The 20,673-nt window shown below is 31.1% G+C and overlaps 1 protein-coding gene across 1 annotated transcript in view; it reads right to left on the bottom strand.

Annotated features, from left to right (window-relative positions):
• Window positions 1–1,719: 1,719 nt before the first annotated feature.
• LOC142324429 (aldo-keto reductase 1B-like) overlaps window positions 1,720–20,673 on the bottom strand; it is a 37,927-nt gene continuing 18,973 nt past the window's right edge. Inside the window, exons 5-7 of the mRNA XM_075365261.1 lie at window positions 16,292–16,498; window positions 6,539–6,687; window positions 1,720–1,852 (exon numbers count right to left, since the gene is read on the bottom strand). Coding sequence (XP_075221376.1) covers window positions 1,810–1,852; window positions 6,539–6,687; window positions 16,292–16,498 — 399 coding nt within the window. The 3' untranslated portion in view covers window positions 1,720–1,809. The remainder of the gene's footprint in view (window positions 1,853–6,538; window positions 6,688–16,291; window positions 16,499–20,673) is intronic.

Raw genomic sequence — 20,673 nt, 5'->3', positions numbered from 1 at the left:
AGATTCCACACAGATTATTTATTTTTTAAATATTTTATTATGTAGTTATAAAATTAAATGTAACGTTGTAATGATATTTTAAAGGAAAAATAAATAAATCCTATAAAACTAGATTTCTTGAACATGACAGAAATTACAAAAATAATAAATTAGGTTTATCTAATATGGTAGACCATATAATAAACAATAAACATTCTATTTCTGATATTAACACAAATTTAGAAATATGAGAAATTAATAAAGATGACAAAATTAAATATATTAAAAAAAATGTATAATATAAATACAAACAAAATTTCAATTTGATAAATCATCAGACAGTGTTTGAGGGAGACGGTCTTATAAAAACTGTAATAAATAGCAGCACTCATTCACATAAATGATATTCTCATTATTTTAGTATTTTTATTATGTACTAAAAGAATTATTTCAATCATGACTGAAGATGCATGAAATCATGCATGAGATCATGAAAAATTAAGGTAAGATACGATATCTTATCTCAATATTCTGTTCTAGGTCGTATATTTAATAGAATTTGAATACATATATAGTATATTAATTTTTTAAAAGTTGATTTTTAGTAATATATTAACAGCAATAGATTGATACAGCAGTTTACATCATTGAAACAGTTTAAAATCACGACCTCTAAGTGAAAGAAGATTAACATATACGAGGGTAAATCATATATAAATGGGATTTTATTTAAAAAAATTATTGAAAAATAAAAAGCAAATATAATCTGTTTTTCTACAAAGTTTCCTGCTTTAGAAATAACATTTTTCCCAGCATCATAGAATGAAGCTAGTTGTGTCAGAAAGCAACTGCACACGAATCCCTCCACACCCTCATCTTCAAATTGTTGTCCTCCTAGAGCTTCTTTAAGCGGCCCAAACAAATGAAAATCACAGGACGATAGGTCCGGGCTGCTGTAGGGAGGATGATCAAGTTGAGTTCAGTGCATTTCTTCAAGTTTTGTGACTGTTACAGCGGGAGTATGAGACCTGGTGTTGTCGTGGAGGAGAATAGCCTCTTGAATTGACTGGTCTCGTCTTTTGCGACGATTTGCGCTCGTATACCATAGGAATAAAAGTATGGACTGTTGGGCTTAAAGACTTAACAATTTTATCATTTACCAAAACTTCCCATCATCTGAATGTCAAATGCATTTCTTCATACTTAACCGAAGACTTCAGAGGAACACACACACTAACACTTTACAGGAACAGTCCTAGTATTTTTTAAAATTTTTGTATAACGATTTTTTCCTAACAATACCACTGTTTGAAAAAAGTAATATTTGGCTACAGTCCTCATACATCTAAACAGCCAGGATTTAAAGATTTTATTTAGAAAGGAAATTTTTCTAAACAACAAATTAAATATGGGCATCCCTCTTAATTTCTGAATAAAAACTCTATAATCATTCTTACAAGAAATTCCTTCTTACAATTTGTTTCTAAGCATTAATAAATTAATTTACTTTTTTTTACTACTGCTGTGAATTAATTGTTTATAATTACGTTAGTTCAGAGCAGTTGCTAAAAAGAAAACACACCCCGCAAGATAATCCAAGAAAGTATAACTAATTCATTTAAATTAAAATTAATGAATAAGTGCCCACTTTGAAAACATATAATTTTATTCAAATTTATGATCATTCTGATGTAAAAAAACAATATTATTTGATATAGTAGATTGATTAATTACAGGTCGATCAGTAATAAATGTGTTTTCAATTCTAATAAATTCAGAAAAAGGAACCATATTTTTCATGCTTACATATATGATAAAAACATTTCTAAATCAATATTCAATATTGAATGGGTAATCTTTATGATCCCTAACACTGAAACAAAGAATTTTTATTTAAATAAAATAATTAAACTGAAACTACCAAATAATTTATAAAAATTGTAAATAAAATAATTTTTTTTATACATGCGCTGGCTGATTTTACACGGTTAGGAATTGTGCAGAAACTGACATACACAATGCAGTTGCAATGTGTAATATTTATATTAATACTTTAATAAGTTATATATTAATATACTGTGTTATACTACATTATAAAATGGTATTACATAGTATATTAATAATAGTACAATTAATTTTTTGGAAGTTAGTGATACTTCCTATTTTTAGTGATAAATTAATAGCAAGAGGTTGAAACAGTTTGCATCATTGAAACAGAATTAACATCAGTGATTTTTGTCCTACTCACATTTATAATGTAAAATTATAATATTTTCATAATGTTGGGGTTTCAAATCAGCCAGTTTTTGGTTCAATCCCAGCAATTATCAAGCATTCTTTCACTTATCATTACTCTATTCATCTCATCATCTTAAAATGAAAGCATAATAGAAAAAAAGGCTATACTGTATATAGTTTAATGTTCAGATAAGTAAATAAGTCATTCAATAATTTGGTTTTGAATACCTCAATCATCATCAAAATTTTAAAAAATTATTAATTGTGCAAAATTTGTGTTATTCACTAACATATTTTTTTCAAGTAAAAATTTGCAAAATGGTGCTAAACCTTTGTGTAACTGTTGGTGGTCAAGATTACAGCTCTTTTAAAACTTTAATTATTTGCTTTCTACTGCAGCATATGAAAGGTAGAAAGTTTTAAGCTGAAAAGTAAGTGTGAATGAAGTTTATAATTATGTAGTTAAATAATGACTCCACTAATGAAAAAATAAAAAAATTTCAGAAAGATTAATCGATCAACAAATATATTCCAATAATTTAGTTAATTCAATATACTTCTATTATAGTGTTAATAATCTATCAAAATTTTGTTACATTATATTTCAAAACCAAACATTTATAGATGACCTAACATAAGAAGTCTGTATATAAAGTAATAGGACTACTTCAGAAAAGCTTGGGAAATAGCTTAACTTAGTTCAGAAATAGTTCCCTTGGGAAGCCATGCAATGCTTCAAATACTTTTCCCACTCTTCATAGCAGTGTTGGAACTCAGAAATCAGAATATCCTTCATATGGTGGGTTACACTTTTTTATGTTTTCTACTGTTCCAAAATGGTGTCTTTTGAGGTGTTTTTTAGTCAGTAACAGGAAAAAGTCATAGGGAGTCAAGTAAGTTGAATAAGGTGGTTGAGGAACTACAGGAATGTTTTTCTTTGCCAAAAACTCATTAATTGAGAGTGCAGTGTGATGAGCTGCATTGTCATGATGCAGCATCCAGTTGTCTTTGATGGTTGGTCTCATGTGGGCATCTCTTTTTCACAATATTTCAAGAATTTCTCGGTAAAGATATTGATTTACAGTCTGTTCTGCAGGCAGAGTCTCCTTATGGACAATGCCATTACTACCGAAGAAACAAATTAGCATGGTTTTGATTTGCTCATTTTTGTTTTTTTGGGGTGGTGAGTTTGAAGTATGCCACTCTTTGCTCTGGTGTTTTGTTTCTGGGTCATACTCAAATATCCAACATTGATCACTAATATAACATTTTTTTATAAAATCAGGATCAGTTTTAATTTGCCCTAGATGATGGCAGGCTCTTTCCACCCTGTTGTTTTTCTGTTTACCACATACCACAGTGAGGTTTTTTGGGATCAATTTTGCACAAATTTTTCCATGTCCAATTTGTTGGTCAAAATTTTATGGGATGTGGTATGGTTCAAATTCAATTGTTCTGCAATCATTCTGACAATTAACTGCTGTTCTACTGTATCAAGTCTCTGATTCGCTCAACATTGTCATTTCTTTTTGACATTAACAATATTCCAGAGTGTGGATTGTCTGCAACTGATTCCTGGCCATCTGAAAATGCTTTACACTACCTAAAAACTTGGGCTCGTGACATAGCATCATCTTCATACACCCTTTTCAATTTTGAAAAAGTTTCAGTAGCATTCTCACTGAGTTTAACACAAAACAACTGCACAACATTACTCATAATTAATGTTACTCATTTTTGTAACGCACAACAGACTCATTTCACGAAAAGTGTGTTTACATCTCATGTGGCAACATTAGACTAAAAATATTAATACCTAATATAAATCAGATATTCACATAACTATATGTTTACTAGTAACTTTACAGTGTTACCACTTTGGCTGCAAAAAAAACCAGTTTCAATATTTTATTTAAAGAGCTCGTAACGCGTCATTTTCAGAAATGGCCTTGTCATTCCTACATTAACAAGTATCCTGTTTCAGGCTTAATAGAGAAAGTGAAGAGTAAACTGGTTTTTCTGCTATCTTCTCTGAACCTAATACACTATTCCATATCAGCAAGGTGAACCAGCCCTCTGAGGAGCAGGAGACATTTAGCTCTGTACTGACACTTTTACTCATATTCACCACAGGGAATGGCTGTTTAATGAGAATCACTACTCACAGAGAAAGTAATTCTGACAAGTGATACTTGATACAAGAGTAGGTGACACGATAATCCCCATGTCTAGATGTATTACATATCTAGGTGTGTGGTTGCAAACCAGTAGATTATATACGGAGCACTTGAATAGGGTAACGCAGTGAGCCAAGGCTGTGACTGATAAGCTGAGCAGGCTCATGACCAGACATAGGAGTCCATGTTCATCAAAAAGGAGACTGATTTTGTCAGTTGTAATGACAATTATTTTATGTGCAGTCCTGGCATGGGCCAAGACCCTTTGATAAGAAGAACCTAAATAAAATAGCTGCCCTGCAAAGGAGAGCTGTGATACGAATTGTTTCTGCATATAAGACCAGTATCAAAAAACGCAATACATATCATAGCGGGAATACCCCCTGTTGGGCTTTGGCTTCTGATGCTCCGATGAGTTAACTGTGGAATACTTAGAAGTGAAACTAAAAAACAGTGCTTGAAGAAAGGCAGGGACAGTGAAAACATCAGATACTGGAGGCTGGACCAGAAAGATAATTCTCCAAGTCAGCATATGGATAAACAGGGGGTAAGTGAGGTGGGCTTCCATCTCACACAACTGTTAACTGGACACTGTGAGCTTGGGGCCTACCTCCATCGTTTTGGTAGGCGGATGACCCCTAAACTGCCGATACTGTAACGAAATTGACTTGGTAGAGCACTTGATATACAGATGTAATAAATTGGAAGAGATTAGGCACTCATTTGGGGTAAGTTAATTGCATTCGCAAAACTCGCTGCAGTACATGCTAAAAGGAAAACAAGGAAAACATGAATGGGATAACATAGCCTCTATGGTGACCAGAAAAATACAAATCAAGGAGAGAGATGCTAGGGAATGGGATAGGGACTGATACTGGAGGTAGGGAAATACAAGGACAGCCATGCTCATGAGAGGACGGTTTGCTGAGGTGGGCCGCCATCGATAAATGACCGGGAACCCCTTGAGTTCAGGGGAAAAATGAAAAGACTGGAGACCTGGCTAGATCCCTGCAGGGCACAGCATCGCCGAATCCTGTGGGGTCCTGGGAGGTTAGAGGCCACGGAACCACGAGGATGTACAATGCGTAACTGCTGGACCATCCTCAGTGGTCTTGGGAAAAAAAGAATGTGATGCTTGCACTTTAAGACATTTTACGTTCATCACAGTTATAAAGAATATTTGTATAAAAAAATAGTGTAAATCAATAAATTATTTTTTCAAATTGTAATAAAAACAATTATAACATAAAAAAAGACGTGCAATTATATTTTAAAGTTGGCAGATTTCTAAGCTCTGGTGAGCTTAAACATGCTACACATATTTAATCACTTTCAACACTAAGTCAAATTTTATATGTATATCCACAGGAAATTGAGCTTTTTATTTCAAAAATTGATCTTTTTTTCAAACATTAACAAAACTTATTTGCTTACAGTTATCTATTAACAACTTAATGATGCTAAAAAAATTTTCTTTAAAACATTTTACATAAACTGAATATAACATAGATAAGTTTTAATTAAAGTAATGCTGCTTAAAAAGAAAATTAGATGTGCAACAAAAAGATTTTGTAGCTTGTCAAAGATTAATTTAAATTATAAATTATTTTCTCCCGTATTTTACTATCCAAATGTCTATAATGAACTTATATTAAAATGAAAACAAAAGAAATTGTATTTAAAAAATATATACTTTTTTTGCTAATCATCTAATATTTTGTGAGTGATAGTTATCATACACTCGGCTTCAGTAACATAAAGACAAGCAAGTTTTCTAGGATCATCAAACATATGTAGATATTACTAAAAGTGCAATATCTGTTAAGTGAAATATGAACTATGAAATATTATAATTGATTATTTGAGTATTTACTGATGTTATATGAAAAGTGGAGAAAATTTAAAAATAACTCTAAAAAGAATACGAGCATTGTTTAGAACAGAAAGATATGGCGCCTCTGTGAATTACAGTTTTGGTGTTATAAATTTTAATGAAGAAAATATGATAAATTACATATTTTACATGAAAAACACCCATGAAATTGAACGTGAGGCCAATTGTTATAAATGATTAGATTAAGTAGTTTTCTGGTACTATTATTCACAATACAAAATAAAATTGATATAGTAAAAATTATACTGACTTCTTCAGATGAACGAATCTCTCATTAATATTTAATTCATCAATCTCTTCAATATCATCACAGCATAAATCAAAATCAAAAATTTTAGAGTTGCTTTCAATGCGAATTTTCGTTTCAGACTTAGGTATCACGATATTCCCTCTTTCAATCTGTATTAAAATCAATATTACAATTTATATAATAATATTTATTTACGTCAGTCTAAGCCTGAAAGCACTTTCTTTTTTCTGGCTTTGCACTAGAAAATGATGCAAATATCTCTGGACTCAAAGAGATATCAAATTGCAATTTGATATCTATTAATACACTTGAATTTTATGTACAACTGAATTTATGTAATGTATTTTGTATTTTGGAAATAAATTTTAAATTACTGTTACAAGAGATTCTGAAGTCCCCCTATTTATGATAGATATACATTTACTAAACAACCTATGTATAAAGATATGAATTTGAGTTTCAGAAAAACATTCCAGATTGGAATATTTTCCTTACAGCTTTGGTATGTTTTTCCATAAACCCCACAGAATTCTAGGATTATTGTGGTATGCACCTTCACTTTAAGATAACCTCAATAAATGAAATCTGGGGGATATTAAGTATTTTGAGCAAAAGGACCAAATTTTTTTGAGACTGTCACAAAACTAATTTAGCACTGTCATTATTCCACCGGAATATTTGAGATGGTACCTGATTGTCGAGATTAGGAATAACATTCATTAACTTCAAGAATGGCTACAAATTGAGATATTTTGTCTACATAATAGAAGTAAAAGTTCTGTAAAACAAATTTCAGCTTTACAAGTTGATGCTTAGATACAATACATGGCACTCCCAACTTAATAAAAAAAGTATCTCTTGTAATATCTGGTGGGAACCCAAAAGAAAGTATTTTCACTAATAACATATCCATTTAAATAAAACAAGCAGGCTCATATAAAAAAGAAGGTAATTTTAAGCTTATTTAGATTGTTTCCAAAGAGTCTCTTAAGCCATTTAGTTTTTCTGAATGGATCAAAAAAAAAAAAATTACCAGGAGCAAGCAGTAGCTTTTGCAAAGAGGGTACTTCTTGAAATATTTGAAGCTGCAGCTTCAGATATTTAGTAGCCATTTGGTGGGTTCAATCTATAAAGACGGTAAAGTAAATTACCCAGAGACTGCAGAAGAATCTGTTCAACCCTATGTAAACTCAAATGTTTAACACATCTGGTGGCAGTTTCTAGGCTTATCCTTAACATTTCCAGTGGGATCATTTAGGTTAGTGAGTTCATATTTCCACCATCAGAACCTATGAGAATCTGACAAATATTTCCAGACAATATAAAATTCATATTTAAAAAATCTTTATATTCTCAAATTTTTCATCTGTACATTCTATGTTCAAAATTTCAAAACTCCCATCTTTTTATTGAGTTTATCTTTTTAACCTGTAAAGATATTTTGATGATCTAGAATATTTGAAATCTACACATCTTAAATAAATGAAACTGCATCTTTTAATGAATTCCAGCTAATTAAAATTCAATAATTAAAAATTGTTCAGACATTACTGTTAATTTTTTTTTAAATGCTGATGTCTATGATTTTATTAAGGAAAAATAATGTTGTTTTTCCACTCTCTTCCAAAGATGTTTGATTTTATTTTATTATTTGTTTAAAATTATAATTTTTGCATCCTCATATCTTAAAAAAGGAATCATTCAAAAATGAAGACTTGAAAGTTTGGACTAGATTTATTATTCAGAATCATTGTCAAGATATAAAACCACCTTAAATGTATGCAGAAATGCCAATTACATTTTATATTTAAGAACAAGACCATTTTATAATTTACAAAAAATATCCAATTTATAATATGTAGTTAAAATATTTTTTTAATGTTAAAATGATTTGGTTATTGTACAGGACATACAGATGAAATTTTATGATTAGAAACTATTTATTAATTAATAAAAAAATTGGTTAAAACAATATAAGTCATTAGCATCTGTTAAATGTTAAAACAAGTCTACAGGTCATGAAATTAATATTGCAGAGGCACTCACTGCCATATCAAGCTAACATGACAGGTTTTTAGGATGAAACCTGCCAGTCAAGCGACGTATTCTAGTACTTACCATTCATATAACTCAAATAGCATTAATACAATCAAATTTGTCTTCATATATTATGTCTCTTGTTCACAAACAATTTAAATTGCTGTTAGATGATAGCAGCAAAGAATTCAAACCCACCAGAGTGGTCTAGTGGTGAACTTATCACAAATCAGCTGATTTTACAGTTTAGAGTTTTAAGGTTCAAATCCTAGTAAAGGCAGTTACTTCTATACAGATTTGAATACTAGATTGTGGATATTAATGTTCTTTGGTGATTGGGTTGTACAGCAGTCTTCTGTAATTATATCTACGGAACACTAGATTTTCTATTATTTTATAATATAAAGCAAATATAAAATTATGAATGGACATAATATAAAAAAATCAATATGTATGTCATGTAATAACACAACATAATTGTGCTTGCATACCTTGCTTGTTAAATACATTCTCAAACATGAAGATGAATTACTCTTATGAAAATATTGACATACAGGTTAATCACGTAGTCCAAGCAGTCCCACTTTCATATGCCTTAAATATATATTATTGTAAAAAAATCCCTTTTGCTATGCTGGAAGGCAGAACGACAATGATTACATGTGAAAATTTTTTCACAGGTAATCACATATTTAGCATACAACAAGCCCCATCTTCTTACAATTCCAGCAACATTTTGTTCATCCCTTGCTGTAAGGGTTGGTCATATCAAAAATTGTTTCAGACAAAAGTTGTAGGTAATTGTTAGGCACAGATTCGATACTGTGCCTATTAAGAGAGGTATGACTTTTTTGTCTTTGAAAGCCAAGTTTTTCCACCCCCTGGTCCAATGGTTGGTGATATCAAAAAATTTTACTTAGATAAGTTTTAGCCCTTATTCAAAGAATAATAGGAACTTAAAACCAAATCAATGTTTTACTTATTAAGAAAACTACAGCAATATTTTTTTTTTTTAAAAGTCCCCCTCTATTTCCACCTCCATGGTCCGATTTTACCCATTAACAAACTCAACCAAAATTTTGAGTCGTTATATTTTATGTATCAATTTGAAAGTGATTGGCACAAAATTACAGTAGTTATCGTGTCAACAAGAAAATGAAATATATATATATATATATATATATATATATATATAAATTTATATATAAACTTTTGAACTGATGGTGATTTTGGGATCTGAGGGATGTGAATATGAAGATATATCAAAATTTTCCATAAGTCAAATCAAGGTACCCATTACAATAAATATCTTTCTTATGAGATCTACCTAAAAATAGGTAATAAAAAAAATATAAACTGGGGTTGTTCAAAAAGTAATGATAATAGTCATCCTGACAGAAAATGTGTTGCGAAGGATGGTAATACTGCATACCATCATGTAGCCCATTCTTTTAGCCATCTCTAATGATCAATTTCAAGTCAATCGGTGACTAAGTGGACATATGTGACAATTCGCATAACATGTGCTAGATATTCGCCTACCATGTCCAGTATGACCACAACCACACCATGACCAATACAACCACACATCTAAGTAATGGTTGAAGTGAGACTGTACAAGAATACACTTCATTTACACTCATACCATCCTCATTCATTCTCTTCAGTATTATCTGAACGGTAATTACCGAACGCTAAACAGGAAAAAGAAAGAAAAAGTGACCTACAAGTAACCCACTGGGTTGGTGTAGTGGTGAACACATCTTCCCAAATCAGCTGATTTGGAAGTCGAGAGATCCAGCGTTGAAGTCCTAGTACAGGCAGTTACTTTTATAAGAATTTGAATATTATATCGTGGATACTGTGGTTCTTTGGTGGTTTCAATTAACCAGGAATGGTCGAACTGAGAATGTACAAGAATACACTTCATTTACACTCATCATATCATCCTCTGAAGTAATACCTGGAGGCTAAACAGGAAAAGAAGAAAAGGTGACCTACAAGTGATATGAAGTGTTCGAGAAGGGTAGAAAGAGCATCGCCGATGAACCGCACGAGTGGCACCCTTCAATATCTCGCACTGAGCTGGTAAAGAATACAGCTGCTGCTATTGTCCGCAAAAAATGACAAATTAACCGTTAGGGAGCTCGCTGCATGTCTAGACATTTCAATTGGCAGCGCATTTTCGATTTTGTACAATGATATGGCCATGCGATGCGTGTCTTGCAGATGGGTGCTGCGCCTTCTCACACCAGAGCAAATGCATATCGTGTCTCCTAGTGTCAAGACCTGTTATCACAGTTTGGTGGGAAAGCAAACTGAGAAATGAATCGAATCATAACCATAGATGAATGTTGGATGTATCACTATTATCCGGAACTGAATAAAAAAGTTCTCAATAGAAAAGGGCGCAGTCGCCACCTCTGAAAAAAGCAAAGATGAGTGGCAGCGCCGGTAAGGTTATGATGATAATCTTCGATTCCAAGGATTTTTTGTAACAACATTATGTCCTTCAAGACCAGATGGTCATGGCAGATTATTACAAATCAGCTTTGATCACAATGTTGCGTAATTTTAAGAAAAAACGGCCGCACAATAACATTAACAAAATTTTACTGCATCATTACAATGGGCCCACGTCGCTCACACTGTAGTTCACACTCTTGTAACTTTCTGGCTCATCCCCAATGTCATGTTACCCTTCAGGGGATGGAAATTCAAGGCCAATCACAAGGTCATCAAAGCTGTGGAGGCACGCTGCAAGGAGCTCAAGAAAGATGGTCTAGCATTTGTGTTTAAAAAGTAGCAGGAACGGTAGGAAACATGCATTAGAACCGAGGGGGGTTACTTTGAAAAAGGCATGTAGATTTGGAAGAGTGAATAAATATTTTTTTCTGCAGAGCGTTTTTATCATTACTTTTTTAACACCTTTCATAAGATGTTATATCTTGCCAAGGAATCTGAATAACAAGATTAAATTTTCAGGTTTTAAATCTTATAAAAATATGTAAATTTTTCTATTTCTATTAAATTCCCCATTTACAATGGGGATTCATAAATCAGAATAAAAAATAATAATAACATTTGAAATCAAATATAAAATTTAGCCCACCAGGCTCATCTAGTGGTTAACTTGTCACCATTACAAATAACTCATTTTGAAGTTGAGAGTTTTAAGGTTTCAATACTAGATCGTGGATACTGGTGTTCTTTGGTGGTTGGGTCATACATGTCATCCTCATTCATCCTCTGAAGTAATATTTTATGGTGGTTCCAGAGGCTAAAAGAGAAATATAAAATTTGAAATCAAATAACTCTGGAAAGGAATGGAAAAACATTATTTTTCAAGTAATATCTCAGGAATAATTATGAACTGGGAAAAATTGTCATGGTGGTGCATACTACTTCCCCTTGCCGAAAAGTAATCCTTAACACATTAGCATTTCAAAAAAATTATAGAAATTTGATTAATTTAAAAAAAAAGAATTTTAATTGACTTTAACTATTAACAGAAAATAAATAGTTTAATTCAAGATGCTATATTTCAAATATTTTGCTATAACAAAAATTTATTTAAAGGTTAAGTTACATTACAATATATTTCTAGAATAAATGCAATTTATAAAAAATAATAATTTTGAAATTTTTAACAACGTATAGACAAAAATTTTTAGAAAATAAAAGTTTTGTAAATATGAATTTTAATTTTTCTTTGATGTAAATTTTTGTGGTGAAAATATGAAAAATCCATGGTCAAGCAATCATTATTTGCTAAAATTCTCCATTAAATAAATGACCCACCATCATACAAATTTTCCACAAGATTTTATACAGTTGAATTACCTGGATTAGAAATACTAGGGGATTTTTCTAATAACTACATCACTAATTGTAAGAATTTTACCATAAGATTAAGTTCCAACAGCTTAACAATCAAGGTAGAATCACATCAGACTCATGGTAGAATTATCATTTCCAACTAACACCAGTGCATATGGTGTGAGACAATCACTTTACCACTATCAAACATTCCCTACAGTCAACTAGGTGTATGACAAGAAATGACATGCACAACTGTGTTAGTTTAAAACACAGTTAAAAAATCTATAGTCCAGGAATATCTGAATCAGTCTACATAAATGGCTTACTAAAGTGAATAATAATAATTGGTAGTTTACTCAACCTCAGTTTCTATTCTGGAAGCCCACAAGAAAACTACATGTAAGATAATATATAAAACTAATATGTAAAACTATATTTCTAAAAATAAGTACAAATAATCAGATTTAGTTTGCTGTTGCCCATTTCTATTAATTTTACACACTGCAAATTAGACAAAATTCATCATAATTGCTTTTCCAGACTAGTTTCATGAATTGTTCACAAACAAATTTGACAATCACATGTTAATTTCTTACAAATCTTTAATCTTCATGAATTACAAAGAGGAATTTTTAAAGGAACATTCATATAATAAATAAATTTTTAATGTTAAAAAATAGGTTAAGAAAAAATTAATTATTTAATGATATAATCCTCAGGGAAAAGTTGACATTAGGGGGAAAAGAGAAAAAAGTCAATTTTATATAATTAGCAGTTACAACTGTTATTAACAGGAATAAATAAAATAGGTACTAATAGCAGTTATAATCTATAACATTTTAACTGTAATAATAATAATAATCTTAAATCCTTGATGTGATGCTAATTATAAGACAAGTAATAACTACTATTATTTTAGCTAGCAGTTTGCAAAAAAAAAAACACAGTGAAACAAACATATTAACAAAATATAGCTTTAGTATGTTCTTATAAACCTCTTTTGAAACTCTTTTTTTAATTCTAAGATATTTAAGAACACCAATATGTGAAATGTATATAGTGTGCTCAATTGAGACTTAAAATAACCCTGGAGAACTCGCACCTATTTCCGTAACGCGAGAATTGATGTGCGAGTCTTTCTCTCATGGCTATTTCATTTTGCTACTAAATATTTGTTTTGTTTATATTTGTATTTTTGATTGTTTTAGTATAAAGAATGAACGTTTATTATAAAAATGCAAAGTCTAATTTCCAAATAAATGAACAAGTATGTATATTTATTAGCATCAAAGATAAATTTTACAACTAAAGATATGTAATGAACTGTATACACTTACCCTAAAAAATTATATAAAATAAATAAATAAAAGATATTATTTTTAAAATAAGAAAGAAAATTAAATTACAAATGCCAGAATTTAGAATAGGTTCAGCCAAATGTTTCCAAACATGTACTGTTGTCCACTTTTATTCCCCTTCAGGTTGTTTTCCATAATAAATTTTAAGATTTTTGGTGTCAAACATTCTTACATCAGTCAAAGCACAGATTTTTAATACATTCTTTGCAGAGGTCTGTTTGCAATGTATTGCTAGAACTTACACCTGCCTCTGAAAATAAATTGCCTCTACAATAAATTGAAATTATAGTTGAAAAAATGTCATATTGATCATAAATTGTCTGACTGATCGGCGCAGAAGTTACAAGTATATACGGTGTGATCAGGACAGATAGACTTGTTAAACTTTCCAGATTTTATTTTTAGTCTTCGTGTTTTGTCTTTGCAGACAGCAATAGTAAAACCCAAGCTGATTTCATCCAAGCTTCAAAAGTTCCTATATTCAGTTTAAATACAATTTGACAGTTTATTCCACCAATATTTAAAAGAGAAAAGAATATAGTTAACGGTCATCTACAGTTTATTCGAGAAATAGAATAGATGGCTTCTATTTCATCCGAAGTATCCACATTCCCTCTCAGTAAGATTGTTAAAAGTTATTACCTCAGCATTTCCGGCAGCATTCTGGTTTGGCAGCATTTCCGATAGTTTCAGTAATTTTATTGTCCTTATGAAGAGTTGAAAAAACAAAACTTTATTATTTTTCGTTCATTTATATGAAAGTAAGGCACCTTTCTTTAAAAAACCAAATAAACTGCTGCAGGGCTTGTGGTTTTTAACATTTAAAAAACTTGAAGGTAGTTCTTTCTTATTTTTATCCCCCCTACAATGGTTGTTTTGAGCTCCAAAGCTAATCAAGTGGATGTAAAATACTTGATTATCATTAAATTTCTGCCAGAATTTAGAATAGGTTCAGCCAAATGCTTCAGCACATGTACTGTTCTCCACTTTATATTCCCCTTCAGCTTGTTTTCCATAATAAATTTTCAAGATTTTTGGTGTCAAACATTCTTACATCAGTCAAAGCACAGATTTTTATTATATGCTTTGCAGAGGTCTGTTTGCAATGTATTGCTGGAACATACACCTGCCTCTGAAAGTTCCAACATTTCATCGATTGTAATGTATTCTCCTACTTTTTTAATAATTTTTACACCGGCTCGTAAATTCTTCAAAAACCTGATGAATAGGGGCTAAATTGTCAGTTTTCTTTTGCTCATCACTATCTACAATACCATAAAAGTGCAATGCCCACAATAGAAGAAGAAATCTCTTCTAGACATAGTAACTCTAAAACACTCAGCACCCGTATAGTCATTAGTACATATATATTAGTGCAATTAGCACTAAAATTTAAAATGCTGTTTCCATTTCTCAGCAGTCACAAGCCCGGCTGAAATTAGGTCGCAGTTTATCGAAATATTTATTTGTGTACTTCATTATGTGTTCTATAAGTAAGACTGAGAAAAAGGTTTCCTACAATCTATTCCAGTTTTGGCACTTTTTTCCATTGTTTTCACTCCTGGCGGGTGAGTTAAGATATGTTCCCTTCCAGCCTGAACATTTGTACATGAAAGATAAAAGATTCCAATGCATCTTGTCTTTTCCAGGAGTGAAATCCGAAGGTGAGAGACCATCACCTTAATCCCCCCCCCCCCCCATATTGCTCGGAATCTGTTGGATGATATTCTGATTCACCACTACTTCCAGGATCATCCAATCTATCAGTGTTATCACCTAAATCTTCAAATAATGTTGTTGCTAATGTCCAAGATGGAATTTTGTTCCAAATATTAAATATAATTGAAATATTAATCCAAATATTTCTGGTGACCCAATTCTGCTAACTTTTTACCTCTAGACATCATCCTAAAATGAAATAATTCTTTCTAAGCTACAAGATTGACATTAAAAAAGAATTATCATTTACAATTATTACATATAATTATTGCATTGTTAGAACGTACCTGATAAATATTGAAGATAAGGAGTACAGGAATTACTGTGAATCAGGAACCAGAACGTAAGAGCTCACACAATGAGAAAAACTTTCACGCATGAAATAAAATTGAAACTAGAGAACTTGTGCAATAAGAATATTTCTCACACTACATCACAAAACATAATAACATCCACAGCAGAAGCCCAGAGGAGACTGATACAAATGCTATTATTTTCAACCGTTAGTCAAGGTTATAAAAACTCAGCTAGAAAGCACCTCATCGTCATTCATTTCTACAAACTAATAAAGTTGCTGATGTATTTGAAAGGTGGGAGAAAATCTCTTAGTGTGAGTCCTGGTGGGATAAAAGTCACTTAACATCCTATTGATGCCCATTAGAACTTTAATTAATAGATGCAACAGCTGAATTTTGAACTATGCTTTTCCTATTAAAAAATAGAAAGATGCTGCTTAGAAAGTCAATCACAATATTCATAAAAAAAAATAAAATAAAACTAACATTCTAATTCTTTTGTAGCTCTTTACCAAACTTACTTGGTATCGTATAAGAATTTGAGCAACATCTTTTTTGTATTTTTTAGCTATTTCTTTTAACGTTTTGTCTTCTAATACAACTGGATCACCTACTTTGACCCATGGTCTTGCAGGAGAACCAAGTGGACTGTACGCAGTTAAAACAATATCTTTTGAATTACAGTACTCCTGTAATTTTCTCTGTGTTAAATATGGATGACATTCCACCTGTAAAGTGACAAGTAATTATGGTTTAGAAAATATTACAAATAAAATTACAATGATTTATCAAAAACAACTTCAATTGAATGGAAACAGCCTTAATCAGTAGACATTTGAGTCAATTAGTTACTTATGTAGTAACTGTAAAAAGATTGTTATACGAGTTCTGCAATTATGCAGAACTCAAATGAGTACTAATTTGAAATGTACTCTACTAATTCGGAATAAATAAGTAATACTAAAATTAAGAAGTGTACAAAATTATAATAAAATAATAAAAGTATGTTAATTGTAAATCTTTATCATGAAACTTAATATTACTGATAAAAATTTGGAGGTAATAATGAAATAAAAACTACAATTAATAAGTACACACAAACAATTTGTATTCCTGGACAAAAAATATAAGTTGAGTTTTTATAGGTAGCACAAGTTTCAATCTGTTGATACACTCAGCAGTTACAATTGTAAAGTGAGGTTTGTTTTTTGTCTATATAACATTTTAAAGCTGAAATGAGAATTGATATCTCTAATTCATATTCTTCAATTACTAGGATGTTAGTATCTGTGCTATCACAGACATAGGAAAAACATCAAATTATCTCTACTACACCAGGTGCCCAAAAATAAACTCTGCAATTTTAAATTAAATTTACTTTGTTACATTTAGAATTACAAATGATTGTGTTCTGTAACATGAGACTACAAAGTCTTTTTTATATTCTTCTATTACAAAGAACAATGTAATCATGAACATCAATTTCAATCCTATAGACATTAAACCAATAATCCACCACTCTGGCAAGCATGTCTGCAGGAATGCTTCCACAAACAACTGCTGTTATTCACCTGCACCAGCAGGTGATCAAGTGATTGGATTTTTTTTTTGGCACACAATGTTGCAAAAGAAGTCGATCGGTGTCAAATCAGAACTTTACAATGGCCAAGCTTCTCTGGCTGTCCAGCCTTCTGGGAACCTGCTGTTAAGAGTGCATTGCACTCTCATGCATAATAAGGAGAGGCCACTGTCCTGTTCGAAAATTAGGTTCTCTGTATTTTCAATCTGCAGAAATATAAAGTTCTCTAAATTTGTATTTCTTCAGATTGAACAATATAAACAGCTCATACACTATGAATATAATTGTCTGCTCATGGAAAAAAAATGGCCCAAAAATTTTATTATGCATGATTTTAAACTGCAAATTCAGTTTCAAACAAGTGTGGATGAATTCCACCAATTCAAGTGGATTTTCTGAGCCCCATACTTTACAATTATGGTGATTCACAACTCCACAAACATAAAATATTGCTTCATCAGAAAATAATATGCACTGTATGCAGTTTTCATCAGGAGAAATGAAATCAGACATGGTTGTTTCAAACTGAACTCTTTGTGGCTTAATTTTATGAAGTAGCTGCAGTTTATAACTTGAACGTTTCAATTGTTTGCAAACAATATCATGCACAGTGCTTTTAGGAATGTTTAGTTGACAACTAACACTATGAACTGACGGTTTTGGACTTTGTTGGAAAGACAGTCAAATGTTTTTATGATTTTGGTATTTGTTTTTGGTATTTCACCAGGTCTACCTGGTGAATGTACTTTAAAACACTTCTCGTTTCCAAAACATGTTGAACACTTATATATGTTTTTGTCACTGTGAAAATCTCTAAAATAGACTCTGTTACAATTTCTTTGTGTGAAAATCACAGATTTTCTTTCTTTGAATGAGTGCATGCACTTCATTTATGGTAATGCTATGGTGCTGAAGCCCAGGCTCAGGCTTGGTTTGTACAGCAGTCATAACATGTTCAGTACTAGTGGGCTATCAAGAAACCGATCAATGTGGCTGATTTTTTTTTTTAATTTATATCTTAAGACCTTTATCAATGCCAATATTTGTGTTTTTTAATTTAGTAATGCTTTTTTAGCTGGAAACTGATGAAATATTTAACATCACAGAATACAGACCTAACACAACATCTGACTAAATATCATTCCATTCTTCCACTATACAGTCTGCTATTATTTGTAAATAATGAAATATTTATCGCAACAATAATTTATATTCTTCATCAAATTATAGGCTTGTTTATATTTAAATATAAATTTTCATGTTATGGGTTATATCGTAGAACATGACAAGTAACAAACAAAATAATTGTTATTATCTTTTTCATTAGTTTTATTCATACTGTACAATCTACAATAATAGATGCGTTTTAGATATTATGAACTTTATAGACAAAACTTAGTGTAAATTGTTATACTGGGCGAGATGTAAAATAAAAACACAAATATCAGAATTGATAATTATTAATTTTATTATAATAATCAAACAAAACGTTATTTTATCAAACACAATTATAATACAGTACAGTACTGAAAAAACAGTTCAATGGAATAACATAAACAGTAGTAAATATAATACAATACTAAAATGGAAATAATAACAATAAAAAACTTAAATTTAATGTAAACTAGTCTAAATGGTATTTCAAAACAAGGAGACAAACAAAAAGCTCGTTGGGAAGGACACAACGAACAATAACATAGTAATTCTCTTCTAACTTTTTTTTTTAGTGCCCACTCAGCAGTTTCTCCGTGGTTTTCTACCAGATTCATTCTTTACTATTTGCCAAGGAATATGAATTTGGGACTTGCCAATGCCTCTACAAACTGCTGGTTCCGGCCTTATTTTTTGTTTGTTAATATAAATTAACTTTTCAATAACACAGTCTTGAAATTTTTAACGTCATTTTCTTGTTAGGCCTATATGTTTTATAGAGTAGATACACATTATTCATAATCATATGAAATATATGAATAGCAACTTTTGCATACAGTGAAGTTTTTTCTTTCCAGGAGGTAGTAAGCCATGAGTTGATCTGCTTGATCAATTCCGCTCATATTTTTGCTATATATTTGGTATATTTTGCGATATCCTCAGGCTTATCTTTTTCTTTTCCAGATCTGGTTTTGACTGTTTTCATTTGTGCACTGCATTGAGAAGAAGTCATTATTATTTGGAATTGTTAAACCACTCAAATACATAGATACCTTTCTTGGTATAATCTTGCTCAATTTCTCCACTTGAAATTTTTTATTAATAATATGAAATGGATTTTCTTTACAGTTTGCTTTCAGGGTCCCCGCTATATAAGTTTTTCTTCTCAACAATTTATCAATCAGAGGTAGACTATTATAAAAATTGTCTATATATACACTGTGTCCTACATTACATCTAAATAATCCTGAAGCAGGTGTTTTACAACATTTTCTACATGGCCCTTACCACACAGTTGATTATCTGCGACTCCTGTATAAATTTTCATTTAATATTAGGCCATCAGTTTGGATCAGCATATAAAATTTAATGTCAAATTTATGCTTTTTGTTCTGTATATATTGGTGAAAATACAGACAACCTCTCCTCCATAGGAACATGGACTCGTCAAGACTCATTTTCTCATCGGATAATGTATACGAGACACATTTGTGTGATAAATACCAATTAAAGGTCTAATTTTTTATAATGGATCTGCTGGAATTTCCTCGCCATTGGCAGGATTAGGTGAAAAATGAAGAGCCCTTAAAATTATCATGAAGTGATCTCTAGCCATATTTTTTCTTATAATCAGGAAATCATATAAGTTATTAACCTGCCATAAGTGATAAAAACTAGATGCTGGGTAGTGAACTGAAAGAAACAAAAGTCCCAAAAAAAAATTTCAAACGCTTCTCTTTCAAACAAGGAAATACACAAGGAGTTTCCACAAGGAAATACACAAAAATGAAAAATTGTTTTTAATTTTAGTTGCTCCCCTTGATAATTACTTTCTCAAATAATTAAATAAAAAAAGCATCATTTACAATAAGATAAAAATAATCTAGTGCATCCTGGTCAGCCGGCATAACTCTAAGCCCAGGATTACCAGCAAAGGAAATCTGTGTGGTTGCAGGACGTTCGGTTTGCCAGTTAATCAGTAGATTTTCTGGTACTGTTCCTCGATTATCAATAATAGGTTCTGGAACTACAATTATATTACCTAATTGATTGTCTTATACTGCTTCTTCACTGTCAGAAGAAGATTTGCATTCATATTTCTTCAATATCTAAATTCATTAGGAAATTAAACACTTCTTCCGATGACAAGATTCTTTCTTGTGCAGTAACACA

This window comes from Lycorma delicatula, chromosome 5 (assembly GCF_047948215.1).
Source record: "Lycorma delicatula isolate Av1 chromosome 5, ASM4794821v1, whole genome shotgun sequence".
Classification (NCBI taxonomy): Eukaryota; Metazoa; Arthropoda; class Insecta; order Hemiptera; family Fulgoridae; genus Lycorma; species Lycorma delicatula.
This window is presented reverse-complemented; position numbering and strand designations above follow the sequence as displayed.